Source organism: Martes martes (genome assembly GCF_963455335.1).
Source record: "Martes martes genome assembly, chromosome: 13".
Taxonomy (NCBI): Eukaryota; Metazoa; Chordata; class Mammalia; order Carnivora; family Mustelidae; genus Martes; species Martes martes.
The window spans coordinates 63,133,092-63,152,107 of NC_137901.1; the positions used below are offsets into that span (position 1 = coordinate 63,133,092).

At 60.1% G+C, this 19,016-nt stretch overlaps 3 protein-coding genes across 4 annotated transcripts in view; 2 read left to right on the top strand and 1 right to left on the bottom strand.

Annotated features, from left to right (window-relative positions):
* The window catches only part of DGCR2 (DiGeorge syndrome critical region gene 2), a 92,339-nt gene extending 85,949 nt beyond the window's left edge, over positions 1–6,390 (top strand). For both annotated transcript variants that reach the window (XM_080821538.1, XM_080821539.1), the window contains 3 exons: positions 695–847; positions 1,806–2,042; positions 3,488–6,390. In XM_080821538.1, the coding sequence (XP_080677664.1) occupies positions 695–847; positions 1,806–2,042; positions 3,488–3,744 (647 nt within the window). In that variant the 3' untranslated portion in view covers positions 3,745–6,390. The remainder of the gene's footprint in view (positions 1–694; positions 848–1,805; positions 2,043–3,487) is intronic.
* Positions 6,391–7,709: 1,319 nt separating this feature from the next.
* On the top strand, positions 7,710–10,746 carry LOC308354261 (carbonic anhydrase 15-like; the record flags this gene model as incomplete). The annotated part of the gene is made up of 8 exons (XM_080821614.1): positions 7,710–7,776; positions 8,033–8,068; positions 8,663–8,833; positions 9,374–9,534; positions 9,617–9,709; positions 10,022–10,088; positions 10,209–10,375; positions 10,480–10,746. 8 exons carry the CDS (start codon positions 7,710–7,712, stop codon positions 10,702–10,704), a joined length of 987 nt encoding a protein of 328 aa, XP_080677740.1. The 3' UTR covers positions 10,705–10,746.
* Positions 10,747–11,887: 1,141 nt separating this feature from the next.
* On the bottom strand, positions 11,888–12,643 carry LOC308354024 (protein FAM246B-like; the record flags this gene model as incomplete). The annotated part of the gene is made up of 1 exon (XM_080821232.1): positions 11,888–12,643. Exon 1 carries the CDS (start codon positions 12,632–12,634, stop codon positions 11,888–11,890), a length of 747 nt encoding a protein of 248 aa, XP_080677358.1. The 5' UTR covers positions 12,635–12,643.
* Between the last annotated feature and the right edge of the window lie 6,373 nt (positions 12,644–19,016).

Here is a 19,016-nt window from a genome sequence, read left to right on the forward strand (position 1 = left end):
CAGCTGGCGCAAGTTCTCTTCCCTCACGTCTCCTCCCGTGATCACCACGTGTGCTCCCCCCACAGCAAGCACCGGACAAGCACTGGTGGGCACCAGGGCAAGGCAGGCTCTCTCTGTGTGGGCATAGTCAACATTTGGGACTGAGCACTGATGTGAGCCCTTCCTGTGCTCGGCAAGCTGCTAAGCAGCACCGCAGGCCTCTACCCACCAGAGGCCAATAGTGCCTCCATCCTTGAGGAGTTGGTGGGGACCAAGAGTCTCTCCAGACATTGTCACATGTTCCCTGGGAGTTACAGAGTCACCCAGGTGAGCATCCCTGGTCTAGGGTCCAGGAGCTTGGTCACATGTGCCTGGTTTTGTCCTGTGTGGTTGGGGGTACGGGGACCTATAGCAGAGCTTCTTAGGCAGAAGGGGCTCATTGAATGGAACTTAGTGCTAGGCTGGAAGGTAAAATATTATTCCTGGCCCACGATTTCCGTCTCTCCTTTGGTCTTAACACAGTATTCATGACTTTGAGTTGTTTCATTTCTGCCATCTCTCCCAAGATCATCAAGTGCAGAGAATCAGGAAGCACTTGCCTTTTCCATATACCTGCCTGGTGGTAAAAGGCTGTGGCCTTCCCGTACCACTAAGCACCTGGGGGTCAGGCTCCCCTCTTTGAGAACAGCCAGTTTCCTTCCTCTCCCTGTAACAGATGGCAACAGCCTGTTCGACTCCATGGCCAGTGGGATGCGTCTGATCGTTAGCTGCATCTCCTCCTTCCTCATCCTGTCGCTGCTGCTTTTCATGGTCCACCGGCTTCGCCAGAGGCGGCGGGAACGCATTGAGTCCCTGATCGGAGCCAACTGTGAGTGCAGCTCGCCCTGCCAATGACAGCCCCAGTGGAGGCCCTACTCCAGGCTGTGTCCCCTTGAGAAAGTGGGAGGGCACAGGAAACAGGAAGGGGCAAGGAGGAAGGAGAGGATATTGATAGGGATGCCCCAGCTTGTTCCCAGCACCTGAGGAGCTGGAGGAGCTGTCCTGGGGACCTGAAATCAGGCCCTGGATATGTGAAGGGCGGGACACATTGTCAGTGCCAGCTGCCCTCAGGCTCCCCTCCCCTCCAGGCCTTGAAGCAGGACCCACAGCTGCTGTTGTGTGTTCCAATCAGTGATGTTACCTTTTCTGGCAGCCTGGACCATGAGTGGGCCACCTGTGGGGTGGAGAGAGGGCAGAGCAGCAGACACCCAGAACTGTTAGGCAGCTTAGGGTGTGACTTGCCCTCTTCAGCCCAAATTCTCTGCAGTGAGAGGCCTGTGCCCTCAGTAGAGCTGGAATTGTTCCTTGTCTCACCAAGCAAGCCAGGCTCCCCAGCACCCAGTCCCCCAGTCCATGTGGAGAGCGGTGGGATGGTTGCAGACCCCAAGGGCTCAAGGGCTCTTGAGTCAAGGTGGCGGGAATGCTGAGGGGCCGTGCCAGCTGCAGTTGGGGGCCTTACGGCACTGAGAGCAAGCATAGTCCTTCCTCAGACCCTCAGTTCCCACCAGGTCAGCTTCAGAGACCCTCAGGTGGAGGGCTGTGGTGACGGCTGGGCGGCAGAAGCAGCAGGAAGTAGTGAGGGGTTGCACATGGGTTAGGGCCAGGAATGGACTGAAGGAGGGGGTCCGGGTGGGCAAGCTGGGCATACAAGTGTGACAGTCGGGATACCTGATCCCTTGGGCCTGGGGTGACAGGTCCAGCCTTGAGAGGTGGTGGGTGACTTGGGGGCTGAACTGCGTGCCTTTGAGTGACGTGGCTCTATTGCTTGTCTCCCTGTGGTTGTGCAGTGCACCACTTCAACCTTGGCCGGAGGATCCCTGGCTTTGATTACGGCCCAGACGGGTTCGGCACCGGCCTCACGCCACTACACCTTTCTGACGATGGGGAAGGCGGCACGTTCCACTTCCACGACCCTCCGCCTCCCTACACCGCGTATAAGTACCCAGACATCGATCAGCCCGATGATCCGCCGCCGCCCTACGAGGCCTCCATCAACCCTGACAGCGTGTTCTACGACCCTGCAGGTGCTTCCCCGGCAGGGACAGGGAGCGGCACATCACTAACCTTCCACCATGTGCAGCCGGTGGTCGTCCTCCCCAGTCCACAGGACCCTGATCCTCCACTTCCTCCTGGTCTTCTGCTTTCCCCTTGGGTTTCTGTTTAAGGTGGAAGGAACTGCCATCTGTCAGTAGGCGGGCTCTTCCCAGTGTTGCCCATGCAGATGACCGCTGGCAGCGGTCACACTGCCACTGGCCTTCCTCCTGTGAACGCCTGCCTGTTAGCAAGCGGCCCTTGGGGCACACCTAGCTGGGCTCTGGAGAACTGGGGAGCCAGGTGCTGGTGGTTGTGGGGACAGGGCGAGCCCAGAGCTACAGGGGCCCACCCAGAACCAACTGTTCGGCCCTAAAGACACGTGTATGTGTCGTCAGCTCAAGAGACACCATCATGACGTTGCCTTCTCTCTGGAAGCAGTTCTTTGGAGAAAGCGCTGGTTCTGTGATGTTGGCCCAATGATTCAAATCTGTTATCCATCTGATACCCTGAAAGCCCGTTCCTCACAGGGCCATGTAGCGCAAAGGACGTGCTGGCTTCCTCACCACTGCCTGGCTTGTCCCTGTGCCTGGTGTGCAGCTCAGGTGTCCCATCCCATCTGCCACTGTGTGAACACCGCCTCTCACACACGACCCCCTGCAGCATACCAGTGGGCGGTGCCCTACCCTGAGGTGACTGGTTCCCTGTGCACCCATGTACCACAGCAGGACAGGTGTCATGGGGCCAGCCATGCTGTGTTCACCGGGACCACTCCTCTCTGGTCTGTGGGCAGGATCTGGATGTGATCCCTGCACACACGGATTTTCCATCTGCTCTCGGGGGGGTCAGGGTACAACAGGCTTCCTGCCAGGGATGCCACTGTGGGAGGGCAAGAGATCCCAGCTGCCTGCGTGGAGCCTCCCCAGGGCAGGGTCATGGACTGCTGGGGCTGGGGGAGGCCAGCCAGCAAAAGGGGGCACGCTGGGCCCCCATGCCCAAGCTTTCAGAGGGGGACTGGCTAATAAGGAGCAGGCACACTGAACGGAGTTGCCTGCCACAAAGCTTCCCTCAAACCCCCCTGTGAGGTTTGCCGAGCTGCCTGCTCCAGCCCTGTCTCCTGCACTCCCATCCCTGTGTTCCACCAATAGCCTGGCGGCCACCAGCCCAATAACTCCCTCATGTCAGGGGTGCCCTGCTTTGACTCCCACCAAGTCTGAGAGGATGTTCCCTCTCCCCTGACTTCGTTCTGCTGATTGCCATGTCCCCCCACACCACACACCATGGCTTGCTCCTACTTGTACCCCTGCACCTGGCCCCTTGCCAGGTGGGCAGAGGTGAGGGGTGATGACAGGAGGAGCGTCCCCTGGTTCTCTCCAGCCCACCCTCTTCCCCTGTGCCAGACCCACCATCCTGCTGACACCCTTCTGTCTCCCTGCAGACGATGATGCCTTTGAGCCGGCAGAGGCCAGGCCGCCAAGCCCAGGGGATGGTGGCGGTGAAGGGGCGTCACCCCGGCGTCTGGAGCACCCTTTGCCCGCTGCAGGGCCCTCTCTGGCCGACTTGGAAGACTCAGCTGACAGCAGCAGTGCCCTGCTTGTGCCCCCTGACCCTGGCCAGAGCGGGAGCACCCCAGCCACAGAGGCACTGCAGGGGGGCGGCCGCCATAGCCGCAGTTCCCTCAGTACCGTGGTGTAGAGGATGGCCCAGCCCAAGGCCCCGACGGGCGGAGAGCACCTTTTTGCTGTCAAGAAAATCCTGATTCCCGTGGGAGACTTAAAGGGCCCCTGAGTGAGCCTGGACCCAGCTGCACGGCCGCAAACCCACTGACCGCACGCATGTGCAGCACAGACCACACCGGCCTCCCAAGGGAGCAGACACCTGCACTGGGCCTCCTGGAGGGCTCTAGAAATACGCATAGCTGTTGGTCCCTGTCTGTTCCTTTTCAAATAGCAGAAGAATGACAGAGTTCGTTCAGACCACACGTTTCAGAAGTAGGGAACAAAGATGGCACCGTGGGCATGGGCGGGGGCCTGCACCACACCTGGCTTTGGTGGGCATGCTCACTGTGGCATGCCGTCCAGAGGAGCCTGCCAGATAGCCATGGGGCCCTGGTGGCCAGGAGGCGGGAGGGGCGCTTCCAGGCACCACCATGTTTGTGGACTGTCAGTATTGTCTGGGTACTTGGTCTGCCTGAGGGTAGACGGCCTTGAAGGTGACCACAATGACTGCTCTGAGGATCCCCCCCACTCCACCCCAGCTGTGAACATCAAGGGTGACTCTTCCCCGGGCTGGGCGCTGGCCTGGGCCTCTGGTGCCCGAGGCCCTGAGGAAAGAGGGTCTTGGAAGGAGGTTGAACTCTCCGCTCTGTCTAGCTGGGCTTGGTGAAGCCCAATTCTGTACCAGGAGGCCCTGGCCCCACCCTGCCATTTTTTCCCCAGCATTGCTGTGCATGGCTCCCCCAAGAGGCAGCCCTGGAGTTGGGCCAAGGCCCTTAGCCACGCATGAGTGTTCTGGCCCTGGATCCTCCACTGGGGGTTGGGGGCTTAACCGGCTCCTGTCTGCTAGCTTCTGGAGCCCCCACTCTTACTGATTCGCCTCTGGGCCTGGCCTGCCCCCCCACCCCATCATGTTTGTGCCATAAAGGGTTGTTTCTTTGTGGGGAGGGGTGGCCGAAACAAATGCCCTGGGCTGTGTCCGTCTCCTTGCACACTGTCACCGCTGGGGCTGAGTGCCCAGTGGCCGCATGCCACCTTCTCATGCTCCTCAGCAGCTCGGGGTGCAGGGTACCCTGCCCAGGGGCCTCTGGACCAAGGGACCCTGTTGCCTGCTCCTGGGCAGCGGTCTCATCTCCTGACCTGGGGCTTTTAGCATTTCTGAGGTTTCGAGATTAAGCGGGTTCTGTGCGATTTTTAGCACATCCATATCTTTTCTACGTTGAATGTCTGGATCTTTTCTTTTTGTGTGTGTGCGCGTGTCTATATGTGTGTACATATGTGTCCAAGTTTTGCAGGTGGTAGTGGTACACCAGAGCTCGGGCATGGCGCCCCGGTTTCCCAGGCCCGTTGTGACGTCTGGGGTGGCCCGGAGGCACAGTGAGGTCTGCACCTCCACCGTGTAGCTGAGCGCATGGAGCCCTGCAGCTGGTCCCCGGTGTAGCCTTTCCAGACCAGCGTGCAGTGACTAGAGGGTTGACTAGAAGTGCTCTGTGGTGACAGACCTCAGTGGCACGTTCTCACACTCTCCGATTGGAAACCCATTGTGTTCCTCCAGGACAGAATGAGGTTTTTGAGTTGCCCCACAGAAACTGTCATCCCCTGAGCCGGCCAGAGGTGTGAAGTCTGAACTGCCTGTCCACGCTTGCAGGACCCAGAGTGTGGGAGGCAGGTGGGCTGCATGCCAAGCAGGCCGGAGCTCCCCTTGCCAAAGGGCTGCCACTTTGAGAACGGAGTACTGGGCCCTCACGGCCCACACTGGCCGCTGAAGACAAAGCAGGAAGCGTGTTTTGCCTCCAGCCTGCTGGGCTCGGGGCAGCTGAGGGCTGGAGAACAGTCACGGGTCTTACTGGTGCAGGTGAGTGTCCTGAGCATGTCTGCTTTGTAGTGTCTGCCCCAGCGGAGCACAGAGGGCCTGACCTCTATAGCTGAGAGTCCTTCCCAGCTCCCATGTCCCTGGCCCATGCCTCAGAACCATGTGGGACTGGGGAACTCCCTGTGGGCACTGAAGGACTGCTGGGGCCAATCAGGCACAGAGGAGGCGCTGAGGAGGGAGTGACCTGAAATGGCGGGCCTGCTTTCTGGACTGGCCACAGGGCTCTGTCCCGGCGCTGGGGTGCTCAGCCCACTTGCATCCATGGGCTGGGCAGAAGGCCCATGTGCGGGGCTGCTCCAGACCCCCACCTGCTGTGTCTGCAGGAGTTGGTGCCGGGGAGCTGACCTCCGCTGGGGGGCGGTTGTGAGAGGAACAAGGGGGGAGCTGGGGTCAGCCTGGCTGTCCTCGGCCTCCTGTCCAGTTGCCACCCTTTGTAAGATCTGACTGTGCTCCACGGTCCAATGAAGAATCCCGAGGCCAACCCTAGTAGCTAAGACACTTGTGCTCCTGTGAGGGACTGGGCCCCCAGAGGTACAGGCCAAGCTCTTGGGAGGGGCCTCCTCCCCCAGGTCCTGACTTACCTGGTAGAGGAAGGAGTCCATACTGTACATTGTCTTGATGCCTGTTTTTTATGTTTTCCTTTCACTAAGGGTTTTTAGTTTGGGTTTATTTTTGGTTGGGTTGGCACTAATCCTTTTCTTAAGATGCTGTGAGAACCATTTCATCCAAATGCCAAATAAATTCGTGTTCTGGAACAGGTGTGGTCAGTCCTTGGTGTGACCCAAATGGGGACGGGAGACTCCAGACACGTCGGGGCTGCATGACACAGTGGTGGGAATGGGTGGGCGGAGGGGTCAGAGCATCTGTACCAGCCAGGCTAGGTGCAGGGCTCCAGGATGCCCTGTTCCTTCTGCTCTCTGACCATGGCCCTTTCAGGAATTCCCCAGTTTGTGATGAAGGAACAAAAGGGTACCCACAAGGACTCAATCTCAGGTGGGCCCTTGTGCTCACCTTCCTAACCCAGCCTCCTGGCATTTGGCTCCAGGCTGGGCATTGGGGGCCCACGGGCTGGATGGGTGAGGGGCCAGGGTCAGGAAAGAACAGGGAGTCCCTTGATGGGGTTAGGAGCTTCCTGAACACACCTGCTGGGGTGGTGGGGGGTCCTGAGTGCCGTCAGCTTTGCTGACAGTGCCCCTTCCCCAAAGTGGGAAGAGTCTGGCCCTCTGGAGATTGGAAAAAGGTATCACCGCCCTCTCTGCACCCTCCTGGCCCAGTTGTGCTTACACCCACAGGCACACACATCCCCAGATACAGAGCTCTTTCCAAACTCACCTTCCTGGTTACACCAAGGGACAGAGAAATCAGCCCCACTTTGCAGGACAGCAAATTGAGGGGAAAGGCTCAGGCCTCAGCCTGAGGCGGGGTCGGGCCTCAGGAGCTGCTGCAGAAGCCTGAATCCCCCCCTGGGGGGTGTGAGTCAGTGGGAGAGCTGCAGCTTCCCAGATGGTGGGATGATCCCCCAAAGGAACGCCTTGCCCTTGGTGTGCAGTGGAGACACCTATACAAGAGAGGCTGTGGTCTTGGGGCAGGTGGTGGTCTCAGGCCCACAGCAGAAGGGAAGGGACACCCTCCCACCCCAGCCTCAAAAGTCAAGAGCACTGGGATTCAAGGTGCCCTCCCATTTCATCTTCTGTCCTTGCCTGGTGGCCTTGGCATGTCACTCCCGGCCCCCAGCCTCCATCTCCTTCCTCATCTTTAAATGGGCATCGCAGCGCCACCCCCATTAATTGAGAGACTCCGTTTAAAGGGCTTTGCTCCAGTGAATACCAGTGATTGTGGCTGGCACCCGGCCCTGGGATCAGAGCCTGTGCCTAGTGATCTCAGACCTTGGTCTTCCCTGCCGGTGGCCCTGCCTGGACACCACCCCCTCGGACCCTCTCTGCAGTGGCCTGCCAGTGAGCCCTCAAGACTTAGCCACTCCCCTCACCCTCCCCACTAACAAACAGCTGCCTTGCCTACCCCCACTGTCCTCTGGCACTTTCCAGTCCTCCAGAATCTGCAGCAGCTACACCATGCGGTCCCAGGGCTTTGCACTCACCTTCCTCATCGTTCCAGTGTTGGTGTGCGGGGACTCAAACGGTGAGCACCTGGGCCCTGCTCATCCGTTCTGGAATCTACACTCCCTTGTAGCTCCTCCTGCTCCCTGTTAAGCCCTACCACTGGGGGGTTTCTTTAGGGGGAGGAGATACTGGGGTCTGGGACAGAAGAGCAGGGTCTGCGCCAGCCTCCTTTTGCCTAAGCCCTGCACCCCCATTCTTGGACCCTGGCTGGGATGGAGCGTGGCGCGGACCCAGATGACTGTCCCTCATCTCAGTACCCTGTCCCCTGTCCGCAGACACCTGGTGCTATGACTCCCAGGACCCGAAGTGCGGTGAGGACAGAGTATCGTGTGAAGCTGTGTGGGATGTCTGTCCTGTGATGGTCTGGTGCTAGCGTGACCCAAAAGCAGTGTGCATGCTGAGCTGCTGTGGTCCCTGCACGTTTCTGTCTGGAGTCCTGGGTCATAGCAGCTGGCTGTGACTGTCCCCCTGCATGTGTGTCCAGGTCTGTTGCTGATGTGACCTCCAGTCCTGCCACGTGTGCCAAGCTGTTCGTATCAGTGGGGCCTGTAAGCTTGTCAGCGTGGCCAGCCCATGTGTGAGCAGGTGTTTCAGGTGCCCCGTGTGGGCGTGGGACTTTTGGGCCACGGGACCATTCCACCCCCATTCCCTGTGGGACAGTCTACCTGCAGGTGACTGCAGTATGGCCTGCCTGTTTGAGAGTTACAAACATTGTGATCCGGCTAGGTTAGGGTGTGTGTGGCAGTTGTGACCTGTCTAGGTGTGTGGGAGTTGGTGGGGAGGCAGGGACAAGCCTCCTGAGGCTGGGCAATTCTCTGTGTATGTGTGAGGGACCACTGTCTTCCTCTTTGTACCCCCAAGTTGCCTCCGTAATCCACCCGCAGATTCCTAGCCTTTTTCCTCAGGTCCCACCCACTGGAAGGAGATAGCTCCTGCCTGTGGGGGCCCAGCCCAGTCCCCCATCAACATTGACCTTCACCTAGTCCAGCGGGACCCCACCCTGGGACCTTTCATCTTCCAAGGCTACAACTCAGCACCTCCAGGCCCATGGACCCTGGAGAATAATGGCCATACAGGTCAGTACCCTGGGACCAGGAACTGCCCCTCCCCTGAACCCAGACAGGAGCAGGAACCACCTGGGAGTGGGAACTACCTGCCCCTCCCCCACACACATACAAGGATCAAAATCTCCACAATCAGCACAGGAACATCCACACATGTTGGTAAAGACACCTCCAACAGGAAACTACCCCCCAACAATAGCAATCAGCCATTGCCCCCTAGGACTAGGAGTCAGGACATTCCCAGAAGTCAGAGCGCCCCCTCCCCAGCATCAGGATGTCATCACAACCACCCAATATCACACACAGCTCTGTTGGGTCAAAACTCCAGCCATAGGAGGATCACCCTGTCCCCCGTCCTTGCAGGGTGGGTATTTCCCCTGCGGTCTGACCCGCAGAGGGGCCTGGACCCCAAATGAGGTACCAATTCGGTGGAAGCCCAGCCAGGGAGCAGACTGGCCAAAGGGGACCTGTGTTGGCACCCTGGGCCCTAAGAACACAAGGGTGGGTGGGGGTGGTGGTGGAAGAGAGAGTCACGTGCTCCCCTACCCTCAGTGGTGCTCCACGTGGACCCTGGCCCGGAGAGCCTCCTGGAGATTCGGGGCGCCGGTCTGCCCCTGCCTGCCTACCGCGCACTGCAGCTGCACTTCCACTGGGGGGGGCCTGGGCAAGCAGGCTCAGAGCACAGCCTGGATGGGCAGCGCCGCCCCATGGAGGTGGGCTTGGGCATGGGGTAGGGTGGCGGGAGTGGCCCGTGGAAGGGACAGCGGGTACCTCTCATGATCTGTGCCTCTCCAGATGCATGTGGTCCACATGAACACAAGGTACCAGAGCCTGGGGGAGGCGCGAAGTCACCCTGACGGGTTGGCCGTGCTGGCGGTGCAGTTGGCGGTGAGGGAGGGCCCCTGGTAGTAAGAGAGGGAGAGAGGGGCTTTGTGACTTCCCAGAAAGGAGGTCTGCAAAGGGGGCAGAACAGGCCTGTCAAGCTGTGGGGGGAGTGCATAAAGTTTGTAGGAGGATGGGGCCAGCCAGAGGTCCTGGGTCTGCAGGGTCAGTGGGGGGTGACCTTCCCCCAGATCTCCCAGCTGACCTCTACTGGGAGCGTACCCTCTTGCCACTTACAGTCTCCCCTAGATCCCTTTGGAGTTCCCCCTTTGAGACCCGTCCACTTGGAGCCCCTCTCACTTGGAGTCCCCTCCCCAGGAGCAGGACACTGACAATGCCAACTTTTCCGTCCTTGTGTCAGGCCTGAAGAACGTGTCTCAGCGCGGTGAGGAGCCACAGGGTCATGGGCGGCAGGTGGTGGGGGGGCGTGACTCGGGTGCTGGAGGCCGGGACTGGCTGGGTACCGGGAGGCCAATTTCAATCCCGCCTCCCCTCCCCTGCCCAGGGGCCTCGGTGAATCTGACATCCACCTTCCCACTGGCCTCGCTGCTACCGGGCGCCTCCGGCCTCTTGCGCTACTACCGCTACGCAGGGTCACTGACCACACCTGGCTGCCAGCCCGCAGTTGTCTGGACGATCTTCGAGGACCCGGTCCCCATCGGGCGTGCACAGGTGGGGTCACAACCTCTTCCCTGGGCAGTGCTGCCCTTCTCCTCCCTGCCTCCTGAAACCTCAGGCCACCCACGTCTTGATCTGTCTCTGCCCCAAAACCCTAGGTGGCCCAGTTCCAGACTGTGCCCCAGGCCGGGCTCCCCGGCTCAAGCCCCACACCGCTCGTGGAGAATTTCCGCCCACAGCAGCCTCTAGGGGGGCGCAGGGTATCGGCCTCTTTGGGTGCCTCCATCCACGGGGCAGCCTCGGCCCCCACCCCGTTCCTAGCCCGTGTGCATGGGGCTCTGCTGGGCCTGGGCCTCAACTTGTGGCTCTGGCAGGATCCCTAGGAGCCAGATTCAACCCCTTCCCACAATAAACGATGCAGAGTGACCTTGCCCTCACGTACCTTGCAGGCGGGTGGGGTGGGAGAGCACTGCCTCTCCCACGGAGCTGGCATTCCTACCCTAAGCCCACCGAGGCCTTGGTGTGCTGCACAACGGGGAGACCCCTGAACGCCCTTCCTCTACCCCATCACAGCCAGTCCCAGCTGGCCACCCAGAACGTGGAGACCTCCTCTGATTCCTCTGAGAGGGAGAAGGTGCCCCCATTTGCAAGGAGAAAAACTAGCAGGTCCTAGATACACCATCTGCTAAAGTCTTTAGACTACACATTTTATTTTAAAAAACAAGCTGGCTGACCGACCCCACTGTACGGGTTAAACGGTGACTTAAATGTACAATTCCCTGAGGCCAGGAGATGAGAAGCTTCTGGCCTGGGGTTTTCTGCTACAGACTGTGGTAGGTGAGTGGGTCCTGGTGACAAGGACAGCTAGTGAAACTGAGCCTAGCTGACAATGGGAGGTTAGGCTGTGGAGACTGAGTGTAGGGTGACACTTTCTGGAGAGCCTATGGCGAGGCTAGGTGAAGGGTTAAGTGTCCTTGGCGTCACCATCCACAGCGAAGCTAAGATGAGTCGCCACTGTGTCCAGGCACTACTATCCAGTGACAAGCTGGGTCCACCAGTAGAGTGAAGCTGGCCAGGGTCGGGCTGCCCTCCAGCTGATGGCCTGTGGACTGCGGCTGCACATCTGGGTGGCTTTGCCCTGAGTGAGGCTGTGTCCAGGTGATAATGTCCCAGCCACCCACGTGTCCCTAACATCTGCTGAGTTAGGTGTGGGTCACACATTATCTCAGTGCTTGGAGGCCCAGCCTTGGGCCCAAGACACTTAAGAAAAACAAACAAAAAACAAAAACCCCAGAACAGAAAAAACCGGCACCCTCCCCTGAGGCAGACCCTTCTGCAGGTCTAAGACCAAAAGGGCCTCCGCCCCTTCTCCAACCCGGACTGGGTCTCAGGCGCAAAGCCGTCTGCACTCCCCAGACCTGATCCCCAGGAGTCCCCAGGCTCTTCGCGTCCCGACTGCTACATCCCATGGCCAGAGCCCTAGCAGGCGGCGTCTGAGTCTCCTTCTCCATCCACGAGGCGGGTGGATCTGTCCCGGGTCCCGGCGACCCTCGGCGGGGTCCGCCCTCAATCCCCGCTGCCCTGCGCGGCCCCGGGCGGTACCGGCGTCTTCTTGAAGTTCTTCCTGGCCGGGGCCCTGTTCGCGCCGCCGTCCGCGGGGCCGTCCGGGGTGTCGTCGGCGGGCCTCGCGGCCGCGGCGAACGCATTCATAGTTCCGAGCGCCCGCAGCAGGGCTGGGCCGCGGGGCGCGGCGCGGGGGGCGGCGCGGGGCTCCCGGCGGGCGGGCGGCGGGGGGGGCGGCAGCAGCTCGCGCAGGGCGTCCAGCTCCGCACGCAGCTCCGCGCGCAGCGCCTCGAGCCCCGCGCCCAGTTCGGCGCGCACAGCCGCCAGGCCCTCCTGCAGCCGTCGCTCGCTCACCTCCAGGACGCCCGCCGGGTAGGTGGCCCCGCCGCGCGGCTCTCCGCACACCGAGCACACCGAGCCGCTGCTGCGCGCGTCCGCTCGCCCCGCGGCCCCCGGCGCCCGGGCCTCCCCCGGCGCCCGGGCCTCCCCCGGCGCCCGGGCCTCCCCTGCCGCGGCCCCCGCGCGCTCCACCAGCCTCAGCAGCCGAGGCTCATCGGCCCGCGCCGCCGCCTCGGCCCGGAGCTGGCCCCGCAGGCGAGCCAGGCGACCCGGGGCGCGGGCTTCTTCAGGGCCCGGCCCGTTGGCCTGCGGGCCGTGGTCCCGCCGGCGGCCAACGGCCCGTCGCAGGGCCTCGCTCGCGCCGTATGCGGTGCGCGCCTGGACCCACGGGCGCGCCGGTTCCGCCGCCATCTGAGCCGCAGCCGCCACCGCCAGCGGAGCCGGGCCTGGTCGGGAGCCCCAACCCGCAGCCTAGCGACCGCTGGGGCCCCGGCGACGCTCCGTGGAGAGGGGCCCCCGGGACGGCTGTGGGAACGACCGAGGCCTCGGGGGATCTGGCCTGGCCTGGGGAGCTCCGGTAGGGCGGGGGTGGAGGGGGCGGGTGGATGGAGACCCAGGGGACCACGGCGGGGCAATGCAGGCAGGCTTGAGTGTGCTGGCCTTGCTCACGGGGACTGCGCTGTCTCTGGGTTGAGCAGCTAGTTCTGGTTTCTGGGCAGGGGGTGACAGGATGGGGAATGGGGCTGCAGAGAGGCCTAGGCTCTCAGACCACAGTCAGGAACCAGGCTAGCACCCTCTACTCCAAACTACTGATCCCATCGCAGTCAGGGGAAGGCAGCAGCAGTTATGGACCCTCCTGCCCCTAGGCCTCCTCACTCACTAGAGCCCCACTTCCATACCTTAGTCCAGGCCGATATTATCCCTGCCACCACCACCCCCCCCCCCAGCTGCAGGAACCCATCCTTCTCGAGGGCACCCGCACTTAAGCTCTTCAGGGGTCTGGGTGGCTCTCTGCTGTGCCCCAGTCCTCAGGGAGCCGCTGGATGTCCCACCCCACCCCCACTGTGTTCTGGCCATGTCTTCTTTTACCCAAAAACCTCAACCCCTCTGGGCCTTTGCTCAGGCAGTTTCTCCTGCTGGGAATGTCCCTACCCCACACCATTTCCCTGGCGGCTCCCACTCATCCCACCTCTTCAGGACAGCCTTCCTTGGCCACCCCAGGCCCCAGCAGGTGACTCAGGACCCTTGCCCCCATCTTTAAATGGCTCTGTTTTCTGTCCACCTGAATCCACAGTAGGGTCCCTGAGCACCGGGTGACTGGGTCACTGAGTTCTCAGAGGTACCAAACACACGGGATGTTGGATGCCAGAGTAGATGAGTGAATGAGCCTGGGGTTGAGGGTCCTGGGTAGGGCAGGGCCTCTGCCCTTCACCCTAGTCAGCCCATGCACCTCCTCAGCCTGGCATTCAAGACCTTCATAGGCATCCGTGCTGGTTTTCTTTTTCTTTTTTAATTTATTTATTTGTTAGAGAGAGCGAGCGAGTGAGCACAGGCAGACAGAGTGGTAGGCAGAGGCAGAGGGAGAAGCAGGCTCCCCGCCGAGCAAGGAGCCCGATGTGGGACTCGATCCCAGGACGCTGGGATCATCACCTGAGCCGAAGGCAGCTGCTTAACCAACTGACCCACCCAGCCGTCCCATCCGTGCTGGTTTTCTTGTCCTTGCCACCTTCCCCCCTTGTGCGGGCACTCGTCACTGCTGTACTCCGCCCTTCTTCACCCCAGTACCTTCACCCCTGCACCTGCCTGGGTCCATCACAGCGTCATGGACAGTGCACCGTGGGCTGTATCCCTCTGCCCAGCATGTTGTTCTCACCAAACCCTAGGGGCTAGTTAGCAAATTGTGGGGAGGGAGGGCCTGGCATGAATCCAGGCTGGGCTGGGAGGGAGATGGCAAGGCAACCACTGGGACCTGTGTCCCCAGAGCCCACAGGGGCCTCGCCACTATGTAGCTCTGTGCCCACGTGTGTGTAATTGAGCCAGCCAACCCTGTTCTTTGACAGCCCTGGCCCCAGGCCACCATAAAGACTTCTGGATCCCCTCCATTCATTCATTCATTCATTCATTCATTCATTCATTTATTCATTCATTCATTGCAGCCTCTCTGGAAGGTACATATGGAGGTGAGAATTTGGCACTCCATCAAACCCCACAGGACCCCCCCATTCCTGCTGAGTCACCTGATCCCCTGGGACCTCCAGCATCTGGTTCTGCTGGTCCCTAGAGCCTCGTTAACCATACTCCTGCTCCCCTCTCCTCAGTAATTAAAATACTGCAGACAAAAATGCCCTGGATTTCTTCCCCACACCTGCTGCAGTTAGGCTGTGTGACCCAGGGGCTCTGCCTCCTCTGAGCCTCACTATGAAATGAAGGAGGCCCCTACGACCAGATCCGTGGTGGGGCACAGCAGGGAGGCTGGGAAAGGCTGGGGCAGGCCGGCAGAGGGTGGGAGGTGGAGTGGTGATCATGGACAGTCTTCCAATTTGTGATGTGGTGTGAGAGCCAGGAAGGCTGGGCCTGGGCTGTCAAGGCACACAGGGGCTGCAAAGTTTTCTGACTGTTGAGGCTGATGGAGGGATGTGATAGGAACAGAGCCTTTGCTGTGAAGAGCCGACGATCCTGCAGGTGGTCCAGATGTGAGGTCATGGCTGGTGGCAGTGTCTCCCAAAGTCACGGCTATGGGGCAAACAGATTGCACAGTAGCGAATGCAGACTGGGAAGGCCCCGGGGACCCCGACCAGCCCTGAAGAGGGCTGCAGAGGTAGGTGTTGGTGAGGGGTGAACAGGCAGCTGTGGTCAACATGACCCTGAGCCCCTGAGGTCAAGTGCAGCAATAGTCAAGAAACGGATTGCGGTGACCCTAGCCTGAGCTTCACAGGTGGAGGGGCCAGCAGAAGCTGAGGAGTGGAGGGGAGGGGATAGGCTGGGGAATCCTTGCGTAGGCTAGTTGGTCAGAACAGAAGTAGCTTCAGAAGGAATGAGACAGGAAGCAGGAACAGAGCTACTGACTGGGCCAGGGGGACTGGCACACAGGCCTGCTTTCTGGTTCTTCTGCTTTCTAGAATATCCTCACAGCCCAGCCTGCCCGGCCCCCTGCACAGAGGAAATGAGTGGGGCCCAGGGCAGGGCCCAGCTCCTTCCCCACTCCGGCCCCCTCTGTGTGCCCAGGGCCAGGGCCAGGTCTGCTGGGGGTGGGGAGGCTGGCTGTGACTGTGGGAAGCCACCAGCTCTGGGAGCTGTCCCCATCTGGGCTCTGTGCCTTCAGGTGGCCCCTCTACACAGGCAGGGTTGGGCGATTAGCAGGCTTGACCACTGATTAACTCAGGGCCTGGGAGGAGGGAAAACCCTGGGGCTCTGCCTCTGTCTAGACAAGGAGGGGCTGCTGAACTGCTTCACCTTTGTCCTCTGTTGCCATTAAATCCTGGCAGCCACCCAGAGAGGAGGTCTTATTTTCTAAAGACCAAGGGCAGTGGGATCCAGGAAAGACTTCAGTGGGCAGGGCCAGGTGGGCTTTGTATGTTGGAGGGGGCCCTGGTGGCCTCGGAGGGGGCAGGGGAGCCTCACAGTTGTCACGGGAGCATCTGGAAATGCAGATGCCCAGGTTACCCCCTCGCCAACGCTGCAAGATAGAACTGAGTGTGACCTTTCAGGGCATGGTGGTCTTTGTCTTCTTCCAACTGTCTGCACACCAAATTCCGGCCCAGCCTCGTTCTCAGCGAAGGGGGGCACATGGAGATGCAGATGGGGGGTCCCTCCGCATTGGCCCTGAGGGTTTCTTTGGGGAGGGGGACCCCCAGGGGAGCGAGAAGTGTGTTCTCCCTGAGCCACCAGGCCCGCTGGGAGGAGAAGGGGCTAGCCTTGGAACTGGGCCAGGAGTGGGCTGCCACTCGCCTTTCTGGTCACGGGCCCTGGCCCTCGTCATGGACTCAAGAGCCTAGGTGCCCACCTGTTCTCTGGGCCAGCTGGGCCGGTTGCTGTGGGAACCTGACTGACGAGACCCCCATCTTGGCTGGGGTCTGGGCCTCAGCCCCAGGGCTCTTAGGAAGGGAAGGCTGTGGTCCCTTTGGGGCCCTGAAGTGTGGGCCATGTGGTGGAGCTTCAGGAGACTAAGGCCGCAGCTCTGGCTTGGGTGGTTGCTCACGACACCATTCTGGGCTAGTTCGTTCTGCCTCGCAGAGCTCTGGCAGGCCCTGTTGCCTTGCCGTCAGCCATCAGCACCCAGAAGCAGTCTTTGCTGGCCAAGAGATGGTGAGGGGGGCCGTGGTGACGGACACTGGGAGGTGAGCAGGGTGCATGGGACGCCTGTGGCCTAAAGGGCAGGTCTGAGCTGCCGGTGGCTCCTCCTTTAAAGAAGGGGCCAGAGGGTCCGGGGCTTCCTGTGGAGACTGGATTTGGGCACACCTTGTCCCTGAACGCCCCTTGGCTACGAGGCACTGGAACTATTCTCTGGCCTCCGGTGGCTCTGGCTACCCAGGCGTTCCCTAGGAACGGTCTCGGGGCAAGGGGCTCTGCAGGGGACAGCCCATTACCCAGTAATGACCTTGCCTGACCTCAGTAATGAGCTCATTACCTGATAATGACCTTGTTTGCCTCACCCTGGCGTCAGCAGCCCTAGAGTGTCTGGCCTGGGGTGGCTCTGACCGGTCCAGACCGTGGCCTTCCACCTCCCAGCCCGCCCCAGATGGGGCATCAGGCCTGCCAGCATCTGTGTGGCCTGCAGGCCCAGCCTGGGCTCCCAGCTGGACCAGTCTGGGTTCGTGACCATCCCCAGCTGCACAACCTGGGCGAGTGAACCCTTTAACCTCTGTGCCTCACTGCCTCACTCACAGGTGGGGCGAGAGGATCTGTGTGGAACAGAGTGAGGAGAGCCACTCTGAGGGACACAGGGTTCTTCAGAGGCTGTCCTTCTGCCACCTGGCTGGGTTCTCCACATCAGGACCATGTGCACAACCACTGGTCCCTGGGATGGCCCCTTGTCTCGTCATTCGTAGTAGAGAGGAGTATAAGAAGGTCTGAGGGCTGGGTCCCCTCACCTCCCTGTGGCCAGAGGGCATTTCTCTGTCCTCATATCTCTTCTCTTAGCAGCACTGAAACAGCCGGCTATGCTCTCCTTCTCACACTTCCTGGTGACCCCAGACCCTGGCAGACACCTCTCACTCCCATGCCCCCCGTCTCCAGACCCCCATACCCCCTCTTGCCTCACTTCTCCAGGCCTTGGGTTTCGCCATTGTCTTCTCAGGGGGAGCCTGATCAACCCAATTCTGATTCAGACCCACCTCTATCTGACATCCTCCCCGAACTCCCACCTCACTCCTGCAAGAGCCTAGGATCCTGTGTGCCCCCAGGGTTTGGACCTGCCCCTTCAATGACCCGCTTTTCCTTGCTCCCCATGCCAGCACCCCCTCTCCCCGCCCCACCCTGGGCCTGTGCACATCCGGCTCCCTCCGCCTCAGGGCAGAGTTTACCGGCCTCCTAGAAAGGCCTGTCCTGACCCAGGGGCCATTCTCCATGCTCTCCCTGCAACTGCTTACCAGGTACTCGGCAAGTTTTGCATTTCCTCCCAGAATGTGGGGTCTCTGGCCTCTGTCCTTCTTTGGGGTTGACTTCCAATAGGGCAGGGACACCCCTGCATCTTCCAGAAAAGTGCCTGGCACACAGTAGGCACGGCATAAATCCGCTCTCATTGAATAAAGCTGTCTGCATTGGGTTTGGCACTGAGTAAGCACTGAGTGTGGGCCTGGTTATTTCCAGGCCTGCAGGGCTGGGGGTGCTTATGGCAGGCCCAGCTGGCAGGGCTGGCTGTGTCCCTAGGGTCCTATGCCTGGATGGCCTGAGGAAGGGCAGGGTTGTTGCTCAGCCCAATCCTAGGTTTTCCCCACCCCACCTGGAGTTGGCCCTGGCCAGGCTCTCTGCCCTCAACCTCGATGTGCCCCAATGTGGGGAGGTGACAGGGAAGTTGATGAAGAGTATACAAGTGGTAGGAAAGCTGGTGTCAAGAAGCAGGCCTGGCTGCAGAGTGGGGATGAAGTTGGGGGTGATATCCATGCAGGGAGGGGGTGTCAGGACTAGGAGAGGATGGACTGTGAGCCCTAGGGGAGCACCCATGTCACAGGAGGGGAGGCCTTACCACTCCCCACCCACCCTACTGAGCCCCCTTTGAGTCCTTTCATGACTCTGGCGTGAGGGAGGGAAAGAAGGGAGTGCGAGTATAGACCACTTCCCAGGACTCAAACCAGGTCATGTCAGACATCTGTGTATACCTGTAACTAACACGCACATCAAGATCTTTCCCTTCCACCTTCCTGTCTCAACATTCAGTTTGAAGGAGATCAATTTTCTCTTTATTATATGTGTAATGTCATGAACGATAACATACAAGATACCCCGTAACATGCGTGTCTGCTAAAAGCATCACAGCAGAACACCCGTGAATCAACTACCCAACCCAGGAACTGCTCCAGTACCAATGACTCCTCTCCTTCTGTCCAAAGGCTCTTGCTGGGCTGAAATGTGTGTTTCCCTGGCTTTTATTTATAGATATATCTTTTCATGTATGTAGATATCTCTACACAGTGTGTCATCTGGTTTCACTTATCTTCGAGGGCAGTAACAATGGCCTTATACTGCATGTGGTCCTGTGGGTCTGGCCTTCTACACACAACATTACTTCTGACATTCATCAGTTTGTTGGGGTGGAACTGGTGGTCATTCTTTTTCACTGCTGTATAATACTCCA